This window comes from Microtus ochrogaster, chromosome 5 (genome assembly GCF_000317375.1).
Source record: "Microtus ochrogaster isolate Prairie Vole_2 chromosome 5, MicOch1.0, whole genome shotgun sequence".
In the NCBI taxonomy this organism is placed as follows: Eukaryota; Metazoa; Chordata; class Mammalia; order Rodentia; family Cricetidae; genus Microtus; species Microtus ochrogaster.
The window spans coordinates 76,936,297-76,954,166 of NC_022012.1; the positions used below are offsets into that span (position 1 = coordinate 76,936,297).

A 17,870-nucleotide genomic window follows, 5' to 3' on the forward strand; every position below is an offset into this window, starting at 1 on the left:
TATAGGCTGGAGGAGCGGAAGGACCTCCCACAACAAAGCTAGATGTTGAGTGAACCAAAGTTACTGCTAAGAGCTCACTCTCAGCAGACTCCTAAATCTGCTTTCTCCTCAGTGCTCAAGTGGCTGCATTCCCCTAGTTTTCTCAGTTTGTGTTTTCCTTACCAGGGTGTCTTAGCCAAGGTCTCTGTTACTCTAATGAAACACCATGACAAAAGCAAGTTGGGAAGGAAAGGGTTTGTTTGGCTTCCACTTCTACATCACTGTCCATACTTCCATATAACTGTTCTTTTTTTTTTTTTTAGTTTTTCCCGAGACAGGGTTTCTCTGTAGCTTTGGAGCCTGTCCTGGCACTAGCTCTTATGGACCAGGCTGGCCTCGAACTCACAGAGATCCACCTGCCTCTGCCTCCCGAGCATTCACTGTTCTTATCAAAGAAAGTCAGCACAGGAACCTGGAAGCAGAAGCTAATGCAGAGCCCATGGAGGGGTGCTGCTTACTGGCTGGCTTCTTGTGGTTTATTTAGCTTGCTTTCTTATAAATCATTAATTAACAAAATGCCCTACAGGATACAGGATTACCTGCAGCTCAGTCTTATGAAGACTTGTTTTGTTTTGGTTCTGTTTGGTTTTTTTTTTTTTATGGTTTTTCTTGAAAAGGTTTTCTCTTTGTATCTCTGACTGTCCTAGAATTCAATTTGTAGACCAGGCTGGCCTCAAACTCACAGAGCTCTGCCTGCCTCTGCCTCCCCAAGGTTTGGATTAAAGGCGTGCACCACCACAGCCCAGTCTGAAGTCTTGAGTAATTGAGTCTCTCTCCTCTCAGATGACTTTAGCATGTGTCAAGTTAATGTAAAACTTTCTGGCACTGTTGTAAGCAGGCTGCTTGTTGGTTCCGGGCTGCTTGGCCCCTCAGACTCGAAATAATCACACATAAACCATATTATTTAAATCACTGCTTGGCCCATTTGCTCTAGCTTCTTACTTGTTAACTCTTAACATCTTAATTTAACCCATCTCCATTAATTTGTGCATCACAAGGTTATGGCCTACCAGCAAAGTTCCAGCATGTCTGGGTCTGGCAGCGGCTCCATGGCTTCTCTCTGACTCTGCCTTCCTTTTCCCAACATTCAGTTTAGTTGTCCACCTCCACCTCCGCCGCCTAGCTCTATTCTTTTGCCCTATCACAGGCCAGGACAGTTTATTAACCAATGGTATTCACAGCATATAGAGGGGAATCCCTCATCAATCCTAGTATCCCTAGATTTCTCACTATCTACCCCTTCAGAACCTACTTTGAAAGGTCCACAGTTTCCTTTGTTGTGGGTACCTCTCACTCATGTCCTGTTACGGTGACTCAGCTATGCATTGTTTCTGCATTCTTAGAAAGGAGGGTGCCTCTCTATGGACTGTATGAACTATGAATGGTGATTCCATTGAATTTATCTGATTCACCTTACAGCCTTTGCAAATGCTACTGCATGCCAAGTTATTTCTTACCATTTGTTTTGCTTTTTGTTTTTTTGGTTTTATTATACTGTCTTTTCATGTTTTAATCATAAAAAGTAGAGCTCATTGTGGGATACAATTTCATTTGTTAGAGTGACTATTAAATTCTCTAAACATTTCTTTTCCACAGAATTTTAAGTCTTCCTCATCAAGCATCGCCTGTGTCCCGTACCCCCAGCCTTCCTGCTGTAGATACAAGCTACATCAACACTTCCCTCATCCAGGACTACAGGCACCCTTTCCACATGACACCCATGCCTTACGACTTACAAGGTGAGTCCCTGATCCTTTGCTGCTGTCATACAAGCTGAGGAATGCCTTCACTCTGTGTGGCTACAGTCTGGGGATGAGAGATATAGGGGAGATATGGAGATGGGAGAACGGGGCTTTGGAGCCCAGGAACAATGGCCTAGATCTTGGTGGCATCTTCCTCGGCAGCCTGCCCTCACTGCTGTGGGAATCCTGAGGCAGGGGTTTTAAGGTGTTGTGAGCTTCCCAGTCCCTTGGACTGCTGGAACACTTCTTGCATGTGGCCTTCAGTTTGGTGGGGGTGAATGCTGGCTTTTATTCTTTGATTATGGCTTTGCCTAATGCTCACTATGTGTAGCTGAGTTGTATTATGAGATTTGAGCTTGCTGTGTAACCCTGGTGTTAGCCTGGTGCTCACCGTATAGCACACTGCTCACCGTATAGCACACCAAACTGGCCTCAAAGTTGCTGTCATCCTCCTACCTCTGCCTCCCAAGAGCTAGGATTTTAGACTTTCATCATATCATGCTATGGCACACATGTGATGATCAGAAGACAGCCTGCAGGAATTCATTCCCTCTATCTACTATGTGGATTTCAGGGATCAAACTCAGGTCATTAGCTTTGGTGACAAGCACCTTTACCCACTGAGACATCTTGCCCGCCCTGTAATAGTAATGAATTGAGACATTTGAAATTTTTTACTTTGGTTCTTTTGAACCTTATCCTTTTTTTTTTTTTTTTTTTTTTTTGGTCTTACTCTTTTGAGACAGTCATTCTATGTAGTCCTGATTGACTTCAAACTCATAGATATCCATCCACCTGCAGGTATGAACTACCATACCCAGCCTTACCCTTTTTAAGAGAGGTAGTTTGAAATGCCAGTATATTCATTTGTATCTCAAGAATTTCAAGTCTGGGTTGTATCTTTATAACTTAGTGACTTATGGACTAGTCATTTAACTTCCTGGAGGCTGGTCACTCCCAGCGATTTCCTAAACCGCTTTTTTTTAGCTATTTGCACACATCCATCACTACTGAGACACATTTTGTAATTCCTTATATTGTAGTCTCTTCTGGTGTGGGTAGGAATAGTTGCCAAAATATTGCATTGCTTGTGTACGTCAAGGTTAAACATCATCATGAGGCCCTTGCTTTTCTTGTTCTTGTTATGTAGTGCTGGCTAGTGTAAAACAATGCAGCCAGGAGTCAGGGCTGAGCTTTCTGTGATGCCACCGGACACTTGTTTTTAAAGACAGGATCTCTTTGTGTAGAAGTTCCACCTGCCTCTGCTACCTAAAAGCTGGAATTAAAGGCATGTGTCATCATGCCTAGCCATACAGTCACATTTGGGTTTTAGTCTGGTTTAGATGATGGGAAGTGAACACATTTGAGAAGGAGAATAAAAAGCTACAACTTGGGTGGCCTCTTAAAGTTTCATCCGTAAAATCAAACCAAATGTATGAAAGACCCCAAGAGGCATTCATGTAGAATAAATTAAATTGAAATCTAAGGGCTAGGGACATAGCTCAGTGTATAGAATGCTTGGCAAGAATGCATAAAGCAATGGGTTTGACTTGCAGCATCAGATAAACTGAGCATAGTGGTATGTGCCTGTCATCCCAGCACTAAGAGGTGAAGACACAATTAAGAAGTTCAAAGTCAAGCCAATCATGGTGGCGCACGCCTTTATTCCCAGCACTGGGAAGGCAGAGGCAGGCAGATCTCTGTGAGTTTGAGGTGAGTACAGTCTGCAAAGCGAGCTCCAGGACAGCTAGGACTCTGTTAACACAAAGAAACTCTTTGTTGAAAAACCAATACCACCACCCACCCAGGATGGTCATGGAGTGCAGTGACCATCCTGAACTACATGAAACTGTTTACTTGTGAGGAATCAGTAAAAGCAAGGTCTTTGTTGCCAAACTTGGGCTTTATCCTTCATAGCTTAGAGATGAAAATGCCATATAACGCCCAACTTAACTTCTTGTGACTTTTGGTGGGGTTTTTGTTGTTGAAGAATCTTTTGGTATCACCTTAGCTAGACTGGAAGTTGCTTATGTAGACCAGGCTAGCCTCTGCCTCCTGTAAATGCTTGGATGAAAGGTGTGCACCACATGTCCAGCATTCATTCCTTGTGTTTAAATATGAATTCGGAGTGTATAAAATGTAAGATTTAAGTGCTGGGATGTTTAGAAAAGTTTTACTTTTTGTTGTTTTTTGACTACAAGCTAAGTTTGTTTGTTTTTTTTTTAATTCTTCCCACAGGATTAGATTTCTTTCCTTTCTTATCAGGAGACAATCAGGTATGTTAATGTGAAAACAATCCATTTTTTTAATTGTATATTAAAATATCAAGCTATAATACATAGTCAGAAGAAAGAATAAATTTCCTTGGCAAGGGGAGTTCCTGTAGCCAGTGTTGCTCTGGCTGTAAGAATTTAAATAAAAGCCATCCTTTATCACTGCCCTCCACCCCCAGTAGAGGGTAAAAGCAGTGTCTGTCTGTTGATTTCTCAATACTGCTGTATAAAGACACAGGCCTGTGAACCATGTGATTAATGGATTTCAGTCTTGGCCACATGTATGAAGAGTGTCCTGTTGCCCAGGACATCATAGCTGTTGTATATTATATAGTATATTAGTCTGTGGTGCTACTGCATTGCCAATGGTATGTTTAAAGCATACAGTTGTGTGCAGTCCGTAAGTACTAAACAGTGATAGTGAATGATCTGATTTTCAGTTATACAGCATGCTGTGCTTCCTCAAACTGTATTTACTGCAGCTGATTGCTTCCTCTACTCCCATGTTTGTCTCAGCTCATGTTGCTTTATTCATCTCAGACCCTAAACGTACAAAATCATTTGCTAAAAAGGCCACATCTAGTGACCTGGAAGCAAGATTAAAAGAGATCAAGGAGTGTGGAAGGAGAAAGTCAGTGACTGTTACTCAGCAGTCAGACTGTCCCATTGCACCAGAGCTACAGACTTGCAGAGCAAGAACAAAGTGACAGAAGTCTCATCGAAAACAGTGAGACAAACACAGATTGAGAAAGGCCTACTACAGCAATAGAGAAATGGCTAAGGACATGGATTAAGGCCAGGATGCAGAAGCACATCCTGCTCGGTACTGTGACACTCTCTGCCAAAGCAGTGATCCAGCCACTGTCCAGATGCCTTCCTGAGTTTCGTACCAGCAAGCTGGAGCACTAATTGGAGATTAGCAAACTTTGCAAGATGTTGTTGTTCATTGGTGATGGTGTTCATGTACATCCTCCTTCATCCCAGTATCACAGTGGTGGTCTTGTTTCAACACCATGTCTCTGACCCAACCAATAGAAATAGATCAAGGAGATTTTTAAAAACTTTTTTGAGGATTTCATACATGAGTATACTGTATTTACATTATTTTGACCCATCCCTTTCCCTCCTCCAGTTGCTCTGTGGCCCCTCTCTGTATATAAATTTTTAATTTTTTATTACTATTGTATCCATGGTTGTATATGTAACACAATGTATGTTTAGAAGTTAAAGGACAGCTGTATGGAGTCAGTTTTCTCCACCTCTGTGTGGGTTTCAACTGTTGAACTCAAGTATTCAGGCTTTATAGCAAGCTCCTTTATCTGCTGAGCTGCCTTGCTTTCTGATTAAGGAGATTTAGTGGCCTTTGGGACCTGCTGCCTGAGTAGGACCTTTGTCCAGGCTACTGCTACAACAGGAACACTGAGGAGACAAGCCTGTGAGTGTGGACGGAAGATAGCACCAGTACTGTGCAGTAGCCTTGTGTAGGCACTCGAGCAATTACTGCTGACTGCAGGGGATTTGCTTTTGATGAAGAGGTTGCAAAGCAATGTTGTAGTTGTGGTGGCCACTAACTCCAAGATCGTGTATGTGACACTGAGGAGCCCCAGAGAGCTTCCTAAGGAAGCTGCTGTGGAAACTTGGAACTGAAAAGCAGGCAGGAGCAAGAGAAACTGCAAGAGACAGAAGGAGTCCCCACTAAGTTTCATAAAGGAGCTAGTGGAACTTGCACAGACATCAGCAGTCCCCTTCAGATGAGATACTTTAGAACATGAATATCAGAGAAGGGGAGTGTTTGTGGTACACTCTTCACAGCACATCTTCAATGAAAAGGGACAGACCAAAGCACCACAGCATGCTTCTGAAGAATGGCACCTACCTAGGATGAGCTCTATTGGAGAAGCAGGCATTTCCCCTGCCCTGAAAACCTTCCAGGAAACAAGTTGTGCCTAGAGGACAGTGGCACTGACCCCTGGCCTGTGTAGACCTATGAATGAATACACACACACACACACAATCTTTTTAGCAAAATACATAATTAGATCTCATAGGGTATAGATATGATGAAAGAATGTTTTTGCACAGCCATGTGGTCTATTCATGTTTAAGTATTATTATAAAGAGTAAAATAGTTGGGAGTGTTTAGGAAGCCCCAACCTCTCTGAAGATCTGTAGGCAGTTACTCTTTAGTGGGGAGATATTTTTTTCTTCAGTGATTAGCCACTGGTAAGTTGTTCATACTCTGTAAGCAACACTGGGACACACACTGAAGGTAGACTGTTGAGAAGAGGCAAGGATCAGGTAGAGGGAGAGAAACGGGAAAGCAGTAGAGGGTAATTATAATCAAAAGACATTATCTACATGTGAAAATGTTATAATAAAACCTATGATTGTGTATAATTAGTACATGTTATAAAATCTTTAAAAAATGAAAAAGCTTAAAAACAAAGTAAAATTGTTATGTAACCAATTAATTAAAAGGCGAGCTTTGGGATTTTTTTTTTAAATAAATGTAGAGTAACCTAAGCATAGAGTATTGGCAAAGCCCACAGTAGTCCTCAGCCTTCACAGCCACTCAGCAGGCACCAGTCCCTGACCCAGAGACTTGCAGCTCCACACACCCCACTATGGGAGTGTCCTGCAGAAGTGTGACATTGCTTATCTTTTACAGCAAGTTCTCCCTGCCTTTTCCAACTCAGACCTGCTCATGTGCACAAACACTGTGCCCAGTGCCTGCAGTGCTGAAAGCAGTGACAGGCTGCATAGAGCCGCAGCCTGAGCACGATAGCAGCTGAGCTTCTTCATGATGCAATTCTCAGGATGAACTTGTCAGTGGGAATGCGGGATGTATCTTGAGAGGCGCAGCTGCTCTCCTTCCTACTGCTTCTGAACGTCTCAGAAATAGAGTTTTAAGAACTGCGTGCAATGCAAACTAAAATACACACACAACACAATGAAAAGTGTTATTCCAGTTTCAGATACCATACCAAAGCGCTCTCAGTATCAGTGACCAGTCATTTCACTGCAGAATATGTTGTTACTTGAGGAGCCAGACACTCAGGATATGTTAACTTGGGACTTGCTCTGCTGAGAAGAGTACAGAGGTGCATCTGATTGTAACGAGAGTGTTTTGTCTCTGGTCCCTCCTAGCATTACAACACCTCCCTGCTTGCCGCAGCAGCAGCAGCGGTCTCAGATGACCAGGACCTCCTGCACTCCTCCCGCTTTTTCCCGTATACCTCCTCGCAGATGTTTCTCGATCAGCTAAGTGCTGGAGGAAGCACTTCTTTGCCAGCCACCAACGGAAGCAGTAGTGGCAGCAACAGCAGCCTTGTGTCTTCCAACAGTCTGAGGGAGAGCCATGGCCATGGCATGGCCAGCAGGAGCAGTGCAGACACGGCGTCCATCTTTGGCATCATACCAGACATTATCTCATTGGACTGACGCCCTCGTCCTGCTGCTCCCACCCTGTCCCAGATTAAATGACTTGGCAGAAGAGAACTCTGTGCTCTGTTTTACCTTATCTTGTTTAGAAAAGTACACAAGCGTGGTTTTTTTCCTTTTTTTAGGGAAAAAAATTAAAAGAAATGTACAGAGAACAAAACTATATTTTCAGTTTTACTTTTGTATATAAATCTAAGACTGCCTGTCTGATAAAACACTTGTTTAAAAAAAAAAAAAGGAAGGAAAGAAAAGAAAAAGCAAGCACCCACAAACCTCCTTCAGTTCATTTTTTTCTGGATTCTGAAGACTTTTTCACCGTTTGTCCTCTGGTTTGGGTTTTATTTTACTTCAATGGCATTATCTTACTTGCAATAACAGAAACAGAATTGCATGTATGAAGTTTTAAATCATGGGCTTTGTTGTAGGGAGGGGGTTGGGATAGTTTTGATTTCCATTGTTTCAAAGCAACAGACTTGGAGTCTGTTTATGTATGCGTGGATTTTGCCAGCCTTAAGTTATAATCTCACCTGTCCCACTGCACTCCCTTTGTTTGCAGGACATAGCTCGTGGGTGTGTGTGTTCAGTGTGTGCCTGAGTGTACTGTTCTGTCATCGCTGTCCCCTCTTCTCCTGTTGGCATTTAGTTAATATCAGTTGCCTGCTTTTTTCAAAATGTTTCAGAGGTCTTGAACTTTAACATAAGCATCTTTCTCAGCTCTCCCAGTGCGTGTTCGCCGTCACAGGTTCTCTGTGATCTGCCGTGTGCCCCCTAAGAGTGCGTTTCCTAGAAGTGTTGGAGCAGAAGCTGCCTGGATAGGCAGTCTGAGGGCAGGCCTGTGAACGACGATATGCTTGTGTGGATTCTGAATCGGAATTGCCAGTATTTTGTATGTAAGCCAAATCTGTGAGTACCTGCATTTTGGTCACAGGGTAACAAGTTTTTGAGAATCTTCATACCAAAGTGGGATGTGAAAGAGCCCTGGAAGCCCTGTGGGGTACGGGTATCATGTGCAGCTGGCAGAGGGCATTGTACCACCTCAAAAGAGAAAGAAGTCAGTTACCCTAAAGTTGACAGTACAGTGCAGCCCACATGTGGATCTGTAGCAAATCTGTTTGATGAACAGTTGAAACTCAACAATAACCTTAGTTATTTTGTTTCTGTGGTTCTAAATATACTTCTTTTCTTAGCCTTGTTTGTTTTTACTCAGCTTTTAATGACAAGTATGACATAGGAAGCCATTATTTTTTTAATTCAAGAATCAGTCAGTCATATCTACTTGGTCTTACCTACTCTCAATAGCAGAATATGTAAATATATTAAAATTTTCTTCAGGAAATGATTAAGGGTCAAAGGAAGGAAAAAGTGCTTCTCGTACTTGAGAGTCATCAGAGAAGATGCAGTGCTCTTACAGTGATGATAGATGGGCACGGGTTTATCGGCAGAGAGGACGGGGTACACCATCCAGTTCCCAGACTGGCTTTTTATGTTACAACTTCGTGTTCTCAGAGTTGAAGGACCTCCTTTGTGTATAGTAAACTTGTTTTCAAACCTTGCATCAGTAACGAAGGACCTATATTAATGCAGGTAGAAGTCAAGATTGCTGTATCTTCAGTTGTATGATAAAGTGAATGGTTCACATGACAGTGTGGCATCTAAAAATGTTTTTATAGCGTCTCTGCTACTAAACTGTCAACTTGAATTTTGAAAAAGTTGGTGTTGATATGTATATGTGTGTGTGTATATATGTATTTATAAACAAGTGTGTGTGAGTAACATCGTCTTCCCCTGCGCATGTGTGTTCCACACAGAAACGGCTGTGTTAGTCACAAAACAATCCGCAATAAAACAAGGCATTTGTTGTCAGTTCAAACCAGAAATGGTTACGTTGTTAAATTTTATCGGGTGTGGTGAGTACACGTTTGATTTATTTTTTTTTTCAGTGCTATATTAACTTAGGCTCATTTCAGATAAGGTCTTAATTTGTGTCTAAGTTGAGATTAGAGTAGGAATCAATAAAATTGTGGCTATTTCTGTTAGCATTGCAATAGGAAACATTTTTGTTATTTCAACTATCTGAGATGAAATGAATAGTTTTCCTTGTTCTTAGATTTTTTTTTTTTAGCTTGTTAGTGGTTTTAGGATTCTGATCAGCAGTTTTTGTGTCTGATGCTGAATTACAAACTTAGAATGATCTAGTTGAAAAACCAGTCCTCTGCATTCTTCAGCCCAGTTGTGGAGGAACGGTCACTTTCTTTCCATGTCCTGCATTGTATCAACCTAAAGGGAGAGTGGGTAACAGTGAGAAATATATGTTCATGGCTTTGATCATGTTAGCTTGTTCCACGTCAAAAGGAGTTTATTTCTTCATTTGTTGACTTCCTAAAACATTACACATGGTTAAGTTCAGTCACGGACTTTCACGATCTTTAGTAATTATTAGTCATGCACTGCTTTGTCTCCTACATTAACAAGAAAAAGCGCATGGTCACTCCATCTCTTTTTGTTGCTTTTCCTTAGCCCATCTCATTCCACAGCCCTGCCAACCTTGATAGGCTGTGGACAAATACTGTTCTCAGTATCTTTCAGCAAGTTGCTAGGAACCCCCTTCCTTAGTCTTTCTTACTAGCATGTTCACATGTGCTCTGTATAGTACTGTGTCTGCCCCATCTATCTGTAAGCACACATCATCAGAAAAGTAACTGTTCAACTAGCAGAGTAGGGGTGGTTTTTAATTTACTACGTAAGTATTACTGAACACATTTTTTAAATAAAAAACCATGCACCATACTTGGTTGACCAAAGTTTTTCCATTGCTAATTTAGGTATTATACATCTACATTACTGACTTAAAGAATCACCTAAGTTTTGAAAAGTGGAAAGTGTTTCCGCCAATTTTTCTTTGAGGACAAGTGTATGAAACTGAGTGAAAATATATCCCAATTGTAAATGAATACATGTAGAAATAACCTCGTTTTTAAAGCAGTTTGAATTTTAAGTACATTAAACTTTCAGGATCTTCAGGACTCTTAAAAGCACATTTGAATTTATTTTGATAAGAATTTGCTTTATGGATACACATTGCATTCTGTTTGTTTTGGTTTTGTTTTTAATTAAACACAAAGCGTAGATTTCAAAGAGGGAGGGAGAATATCTGGTGATCCCAGAGTGTGCTGCTGCTGTTTTATTAACAAAGGGGAAATGTATATAAATAGATAAAAGTTACCATAAATTTCATGAACTTAAATCTGTGATTCATTGCCTTAAAACTTTCTCTCTTAGAATTTCCATACCGCATGCCAAACCAGTAAAATGGCTTTTAAAAATGTATAGTAGACCAATGTCAGTTTGTATAAAAGTACCAAGTGAAAATATTTATTACATGCATTGGAGAAAAGTTGTTTCCCTATTGAATGTTACCTGTTTATGTAGAGCTCTTTAGATGTAATAAAAGAAAAGGCTTCAGTTAATTTGTGTTCTGTAAAATACTACTACTGGGTCTATAAAGGAACAGTCCCCATAAGAAAAGTGCTGGTGCAGCGTGCTCCCAGGGCCCCTGAAATTTAGAGGTTTCAGAGCATGACAAGTAACTGATAGCTCTACATCATGCTTTGACCTTCCTTACTGGAATACAGCTAGCTCTGTAATGAACCACAGCACTAAATTTTAAAGGTGCTTGTTGTCTATCTGCTGTCCAAACACCTGGGCCTCTCCGCTCTTTATGGTGAGCAAGCCCGGTGCTAGGTAAACCTGTTGGAATTTGAAAAATGCACACATGGGGACCCTGAAGCAACAGCCTCCTGATGTGGCTGTGTAAATCTGGCTTCAGGAGTTTGAGCTCACCATGACTAGAGCATTGAGTGGGGAAAGTCAGCCCAGGTGATGCAGACCGCCCATTAGCCGTGTGCTCTTTGCAAGCTGTGCTGGAGATTCCACTCAGCCAAATATGATTCAGAAAACATGCTTTAAATCTACACCACAGGCAGGATATGGTGGCGCATACCTTTAATCCCAACACTTGCAAGGCAAAGGCAAGCAGATTTCTGTGAGTTTGAGGCTGGCCTGGTCTACAGAGAAAGTTCCAGGACATCTAATAAACAGAGAAACCTTGTCTCGAAAAACAAACCAACCAACCAAACAAAAAAAAAAAAAACACAGTTGCTGACAGGCTTCAGAACACATTGGGGAGATACCTCTTCTATAAAGGTAGGGAGACTTTTCATCGCCCTGTCCCACGTACAGCATCAGCACGGAGCACCTGTCAGGTCTTCGGTATTCTAGATTGGCAAGCAGATGTGCCTCTGAATCTATGGCTGGAGTCAGGTGTTGGGTCTGGAACCTTCCCATCTGGTAGAGAAATAGGCCTTCTCTTTAGAAGCCCAGCCTTCCCCAGGAAGACTTGCCATGGGAGACACGAAGACTTTTACTATGTGTTGCTCTGACTTGCTCTGGCTTCTTTCCAGGTGCCCTTGAACAGCCCAGAAATTCTTATTTTTTTTCTTTGTGTTTCCCAGATAGACTTTTGCTTTGTATATCATGTTGGCCACAGACCAAAATCCTCTTTGAAGGTGTGTGCCACTATTATCTACCATATTTTTTGTATTAAAGAAATCTGCCAGATTGCCTATATTCAAGCTGCTCAGGGAACACATAGTGTCTACTTTAAGGAAAATGAGGCCTTCCTTTCTCAAGTCTTCTGTTTGGTTTGAGCCATGCAGCATCTGTGAGGTAGCTGAATCAAGACTGACACTGTTTGGTCCTCTGGAGTATCCCAGAGCCTAGTCTTTAGTAAAATATGTGTCTGGTCAAACTTCCCAGGAGACACCTATGTCTTGATATGTCTTTCTGTTTTCACTTAAGGAAAAAAGCCACAACCAGTCCTAACACAAAGGATCGAAGGTCTCCATGTTCAGAGTTCTACACTCCACCTATGTTGGTATGTCACAAGAGGACCTCTAGGTGAAGAGGTGGTTCCAACTCTTATTTCAAGGCCTCTCAGATCGGGACATGACCTGGTATATCCCCTTATCCTGGTAGTTCCAAGAAAATGACTTAAAGTTGTGGTTACCCCAGGTCACTTGAGCAAACCATCCTGGTTCCTGCAACCTAACAATAGCCCAGGGCACAGCTTCAGCAAATGTTTGCAGGAACATCAGAGATGTTGCTTAACTCTTCAAGGCCTCTGAAGGGGCCAGGCCCCCCCACTTCCTTTGGTGTGGAATATAAAGTTGGATCACCTGCCGCTACTCAGCTGATCCCACACTTAACACTCACTCCAGGGTATGTTTCCACTTTATCCCTGTTTATGAAAGAGCATCCTGCACTTTGTGTTCCTGGCGAAATGGAATGAGGATTTATCAATGGGCTTATAGAGCTGTAAGGAATGGTGTGTCAGTGTGTGCGTATGCTCTGTGCTCGTTGCTGTGTCTGTGTGCGCATGCTTTGTGCTCATCGCTGTGTCTGTATGTACATGCCTTATGTTTGTTGCTACGTCTGTGTGCACATTGCTTGTAGTTCTCTGTGTGTGTGTGTCTGTGCTCATTGCTCTCTATATGTGCATGCGTGTACAGACACTCTGCTTATTGCTTGTTCCCAGCCAACTCTAGCCTTCTCTTGGAAATGCCAAAGGTAGTTCTTGTACCCAAAAGTAGACTGGTCTTCTAGAAGACTGGTTTGTTTGTTTTGCTTTTTGGAAGAAACACTACCATGGAAACACCAATTCCACATGCTCCCAAGTCGCCAACCATTTTCAAATCATAATCATCCTTGTGAGATCCAAAGGCTTTGAGAAGCACAATGGTCTACCCAAGGTGAGGGTATTGAAATTGCAGTGCCCGCATTGGCACACAAACCTGACTGCAAATCATAGGCCTTTCCATGCTGCAGAGGGCTAGACTAATGTTAGTACTAAAATCAATACAGACTTATTACAGGAATATCATGGCTACATCATTTATTGGTACTAATATCCTGCAATGTGGTCTTACTGCCATGTTTGCCATCTCTAGATTTCCCTTTTAAAAAATAGTCTAGGTTTTCAGGCCCCGGAGCTCTCATCCTCTTCTCCCTGGACTTCAGCTCTCTCAGTAGTCTTGCACAGGAAGAGTGATCCGCTGGATAAATGTGTCATATTTCACCTGGCCATTTGGTTCGATGCCCGCTTCCTTGAAAAGTTCATCCACTGCAATAAATCACATTAATGTTTCAATTTGGATTTGCTAAGGTTAGGGGTGCCCAGAAGTCTTCCATGAGAATCTGATGGACTCTTCCCATGGACTAGGATGCAAACCGAAACAGAAGGATAACCTGCTTCCAAGACCCCAGAGACCACCAGTTTAATTTTCCCGCTTTCTGCGGGACCAGCACATGAACAAAGTATACTGATGAGGAGTCAGTCACTGAAGCTGCCTTGTACTTGATTGTAAAATTTCTTAACATTATTTATTGGGGGGATGGTTATTGTTCATGCCACACGTGTGGAGGTCAGAAGGCAGCTTGTGGGAGTCCACTCTCTCCTACCATGTGGGTTCCAGAGATCAAACTCAGGTTAACAGGCTTGGCAGCCAGCACGGAACTCTTTTAAATAAACATTTAACCCCTGCATCTGTCTTTCAGGAAACCTTTAGTGTGGGTGTTTTACCTTACAGCCCACTCTTGCAAACTTCCAGTCACATGGGCATCATCCACAGCTCCAGACACAGTCACACTGATCCGGGCTCGTTCCTGCCCCTCCTCCAGACCAACCCACCTCCCCCCTCACTGCTCACCTGCCAGTAGAATACCAAGTGGCACGTGCTCTGTTACCATCACCTCACTATAAAGGGTGGGTGACAAGAGCACATGGGTTACGTGCACCTTGGGGTTGAGTTGGATCCCTAGCATTAATTTGAAAGATGCGTTTTATCAATGTACAAGCACAAAAATCCAAATATATCTGAAGTTCAGAACATCGAACTGCACTGTTCAGGGCCTGGAAAGATGGCTCAGCAGTTGAGAACATAATACTGCTCCTGAGAGGACCCTAATCCCATTCCCAGTAGACATGTAGGTGGCTCACAACTGTCTGTAACTCCAGTTCCCGAGGATCTGATGCCCGCTTCTACCCACCTCAGGTACCTCTACATATACAGCATACCCTCACAGTGCTACATACACAAAATATTTTTTCCTTTCATTTTATTTAACCCATGTCCATATGGATTCTCTGAAATTCTGCCAGGTTTTTTGTTTGTCTTGAGAGGGTATTACACCTAAAACTTACTATGTAGACTAGGCTCACAGGCTGGAACTCAACAGAGATCAGCCTGCCTCTGCCTCAAGTGCTCGGATTAAAGGCCTGTGCCACGATGGCTGCCAAATAAGATCTGTCTGAAAGCAGAATTGCTTTTTAAAAAGATACTGATTTAGCCAGAAATCATGGTGCACACCTTTAATCACAAAACTCTGCAGGTAGAGGTGGGTGATCTCTGAGTTTAAGGCTAGCCTGATCTTTATAGTGAGATCCTATACATACATACATACATACATACATACATACATACATACATACATAACGAATAGATAGATACATACATACATAGGTGATAGATAGATAGATAGATAGATAGATAGATAGATAGATAGATAGATAGATAGATAGATAGATCTCTTTTTAAACCCATAGGTGCTCTGTGCCTGAGGAGACAGATGCATCTTATTTCATGGAAAAGCTTCTAAGCTCCAGCATCAGTGACAGACCAGAAGGGAGCAGCACTCCACAGCCCAATGCTGACCAGGAGGGGGCAGCACGCCACAGCCCAGTGCTGACCAGAAGAGGGCAGCACTGCACAGCTGGGTGACAGCTGGTGAAGGTGCTACTGCTTTTGAATAGAACAGAGCATTTCTTCCAAATCCCCAGGAGAAATAGTTATTACTTTGGTATCTTCTGTTCTACTGCAGCCAGAGGGGGAATGAGTCTCCATCAGCTCCTTCCCAGAGTGTTGTGCATGCTAATGTGTGAGGGAGGTCTAGGGACCTGACTGTCACCTCGGAGGACACTCCACCAGCAGTGTCATGGGAGTCTGAGATAAGGGCAGGCCAGTTTTCCCCCTTCACGTAAAAAACAGTTGCAGTAAAAGCTGCCAGCTGGGAGAAATTGGAAGATAAATCTACCTGCCAGGCACCATTTTTAAAGGCTCAGGACCTTCCTGAGTGCAGATAAAATCTGAGAAGGCTTCTCCATAGAATTCTAGTTCCTGGAGGACCCCAGGGATATCTGTCACAGCCTCATCTGCAGCAAGGGGAAGAAACACATTTCCAGGGCTCCTGAAGGAAGGGCCTAGATTCAAACTCAATTCAAACCATAGCCTGAAAATTCTGCCTGGTTAGTTGTAGTCTGACCAGAAGTTAGGGGCATCGGGGCCTTTTCAACCCACTACCTAAGTTAAGCCCTCAAGCTGGCCAGCCAACCTGAAAAGCCTCACTATGGAGATCAATGATGCAGACTAGGAGCAGACCGTGGTCCACAGTTGTGTCCTCACTAGAGTGCTGGCAGGCTGGAAAGACTGCAAATAACCCAAGCGTGTACCTAGAGCTTTCTCAGAATTCCCAGGCACTCATCCTGCTCTGATGCAAGAAATGTAATAGGCAAGACCACCTCCTGATCTGTGGCCAATGCAGGTTTCTCTAGCTAGTTTGTCCCTGAAAAGCTCCCATACTCCCAGCTCCTAGGGCTGCTGGGGAAAGGGGCACAATGGTCTCTCCATTTGGAAACACCATCAGTGGCCATATCAGAGCCAGCTGTGGTGAGAGGATGACCCTGAAAATGAGGGGCTCTTGGATCCTGCATTCTGCCTTAGCTCTACTCAAGAGCCACTCGCCACTTAGTTGACCCTTTCTATCAGTTGAAGAACCACGTGTGTTGCCAGTATGTCCTATGTCATAGCTCTTAGTGTGTGGCTTGTGTGTACATGTGTATGTCTGTTTGTGTGTATGTAGGCACGTGTATGCAAGTGCACCAGCACGTGTGGAAGCCTGAGGTTGACATCTGTTATCCCCTCTGTGGCCTTCCACCTTTTCTTGAGGCAGACTCTCTGAGCCTGGAGCCCACAGTTCAGCCTAGTCTAGGAGGCCAGCTTGTCCTGCCATCCTGCTCCACCTCCTGTGTGAGTGCTGGGATTGCAGGCAGCTACACACCTTTCCAGCTTTTTTACCCAGGTTCCCAGGATCCAAACTTGTGGGACAGGCTACCCATGGAGCCATCTCTCTTTTTTACCCATGTCGTGGCCTTTTGACATTTTGACGCATTATCACTTACAAACATCGATGTTTGATAACCACACAATAAATAAAGGTCTTTAAAAAAATACTTAAAATGCTTAAGCACAGGATTTTGTGTTGAGCTGCATGTCTAACCATCCTGGGCCACATCAAGACCCTCAATGAGAGCTTTGGCAAAGTGAGTCCGGCAGATGCCCCAGCTGATCACATGAAAACAGCTACCGCTGTTCCTAGAATCCCAACTGGGTTGTCTCTGGGCTGACACTCTACCCTGGCCCATTTCTGCCTGTCCACTCTGGTTCTGCCTTGATAGGGCTCAACCACCAGCTCTTAACCAGCATTACTCATACTTACAGAGCTCCTGGGCCATTCATCAGTTGGCCATCTGCACAGCCTTGGATGGTGTACACAGCGTTGCCCTCCCCACAATTCCCTAACCCTCCCAAGTGGTTCCGAGTCAAGTCAGCCAGGCTGTTACCTTCTTTGTGAGTGAGCTTCTCTCCTAGTTTCATGAGTTTTGATCGCAATTCAGATGCCATGATGTAACCTTTCTTCTCCTTGTCAGCCATCAGCATGGCAAGAAGGATTTCTTTCTTTGGGTCCTCTTGTTTGATTTGCGTGTGCATAATGGTCAAGAAGGTGGAGAAATCCAGCTCTCCGTGCTTGTCTACGAAACCCCAAACACCAGTGAGCTGGAGGAAACTGCTCTTGGGGAAGCCCATTGACCTGCCTGACTGTCACAGCCAGCCCCAAAGCTACCTAATTCTCAAGGCACTGGTCGTGGTAAGAGGGACAAAGCTCTCCTTCTGACCCACATTCACACAATGGAAAGTCTCCATCCTCCCAACAGTCTTCAGTAACAATGTGTGATAGTGTTAACTGTTGACTTGACAGAATCTAGAACTTTGATGAGAAAGGCTTATGGGCATACCTGTGGGGGATCATTCTAATTATGTCAGTTGATGAGAAGCTAGAGTAGGGGATCCCCAGCTATATCAGAGGAGAAGTGGGCTGAGTCCTAGCTTACACACAATCATTGCTGCCTTCTTACTATGTGATCATGTGCTTCAAGCCCTGATGGACTTTACCTTGATACATGAGCTAAAATAAACCCATTCGG

The 17,870-nt window shown here is 43.2% G+C and overlaps 2 protein-coding genes across 7 annotated transcripts in view; one reads left to right on the top strand and one right to left on the bottom strand.

Moving 5' to 3' along the window:
- The window catches only part of Pias1 (protein inhibitor of activated STAT 1), a 124,338-nt gene extending 114,966 nt beyond the window's left edge, over nucleotides 1-9,372 (top strand). Inside the window, exons 12-14 of one of the 2 annotated variants that reach the window (XM_005347795.2) lie at nucleotides 1,636-1,778; nucleotides 4,020-4,057; nucleotides 7,202-9,372. In XM_005347795.2, the coding sequence (XP_005347852.1) occupies nucleotides 1,636-1,778; nucleotides 4,020-4,057; nucleotides 7,202-7,495 (475 nt within the window). In that variant the 3' untranslated portion in view covers nucleotides 7,496-9,372. The other variant, XM_026779130.1, reaches the window with a different exon arrangement.
- A 4,060-nt stretch (nucleotides 9,373-13,432) lies between these two features.
- Nucleotides 13,433-17,870, bottom strand: part of Calml4 (calmodulin like 4) — a 12,646-nt gene continuing 8,208 nt past the window's right edge. For all 5 annotated transcript variants that reach the window (XM_026778966.1, XM_013346485.2, XM_013346486.2 and 2 more), the window contains 2 exons: nucleotides 17,229-17,417; nucleotides 13,433-13,673 (listed from right to left, as the gene is read on the bottom strand). In XM_026778966.1, the coding sequence (XP_026634767.1) occupies nucleotides 13,576-13,673; nucleotides 17,229-17,417 (287 nt within the window). In that variant the 3' untranslated portion in view covers nucleotides 13,433-13,575. The remainder of the gene's footprint in view (nucleotides 13,674-17,228; nucleotides 17,418-17,870) is intronic.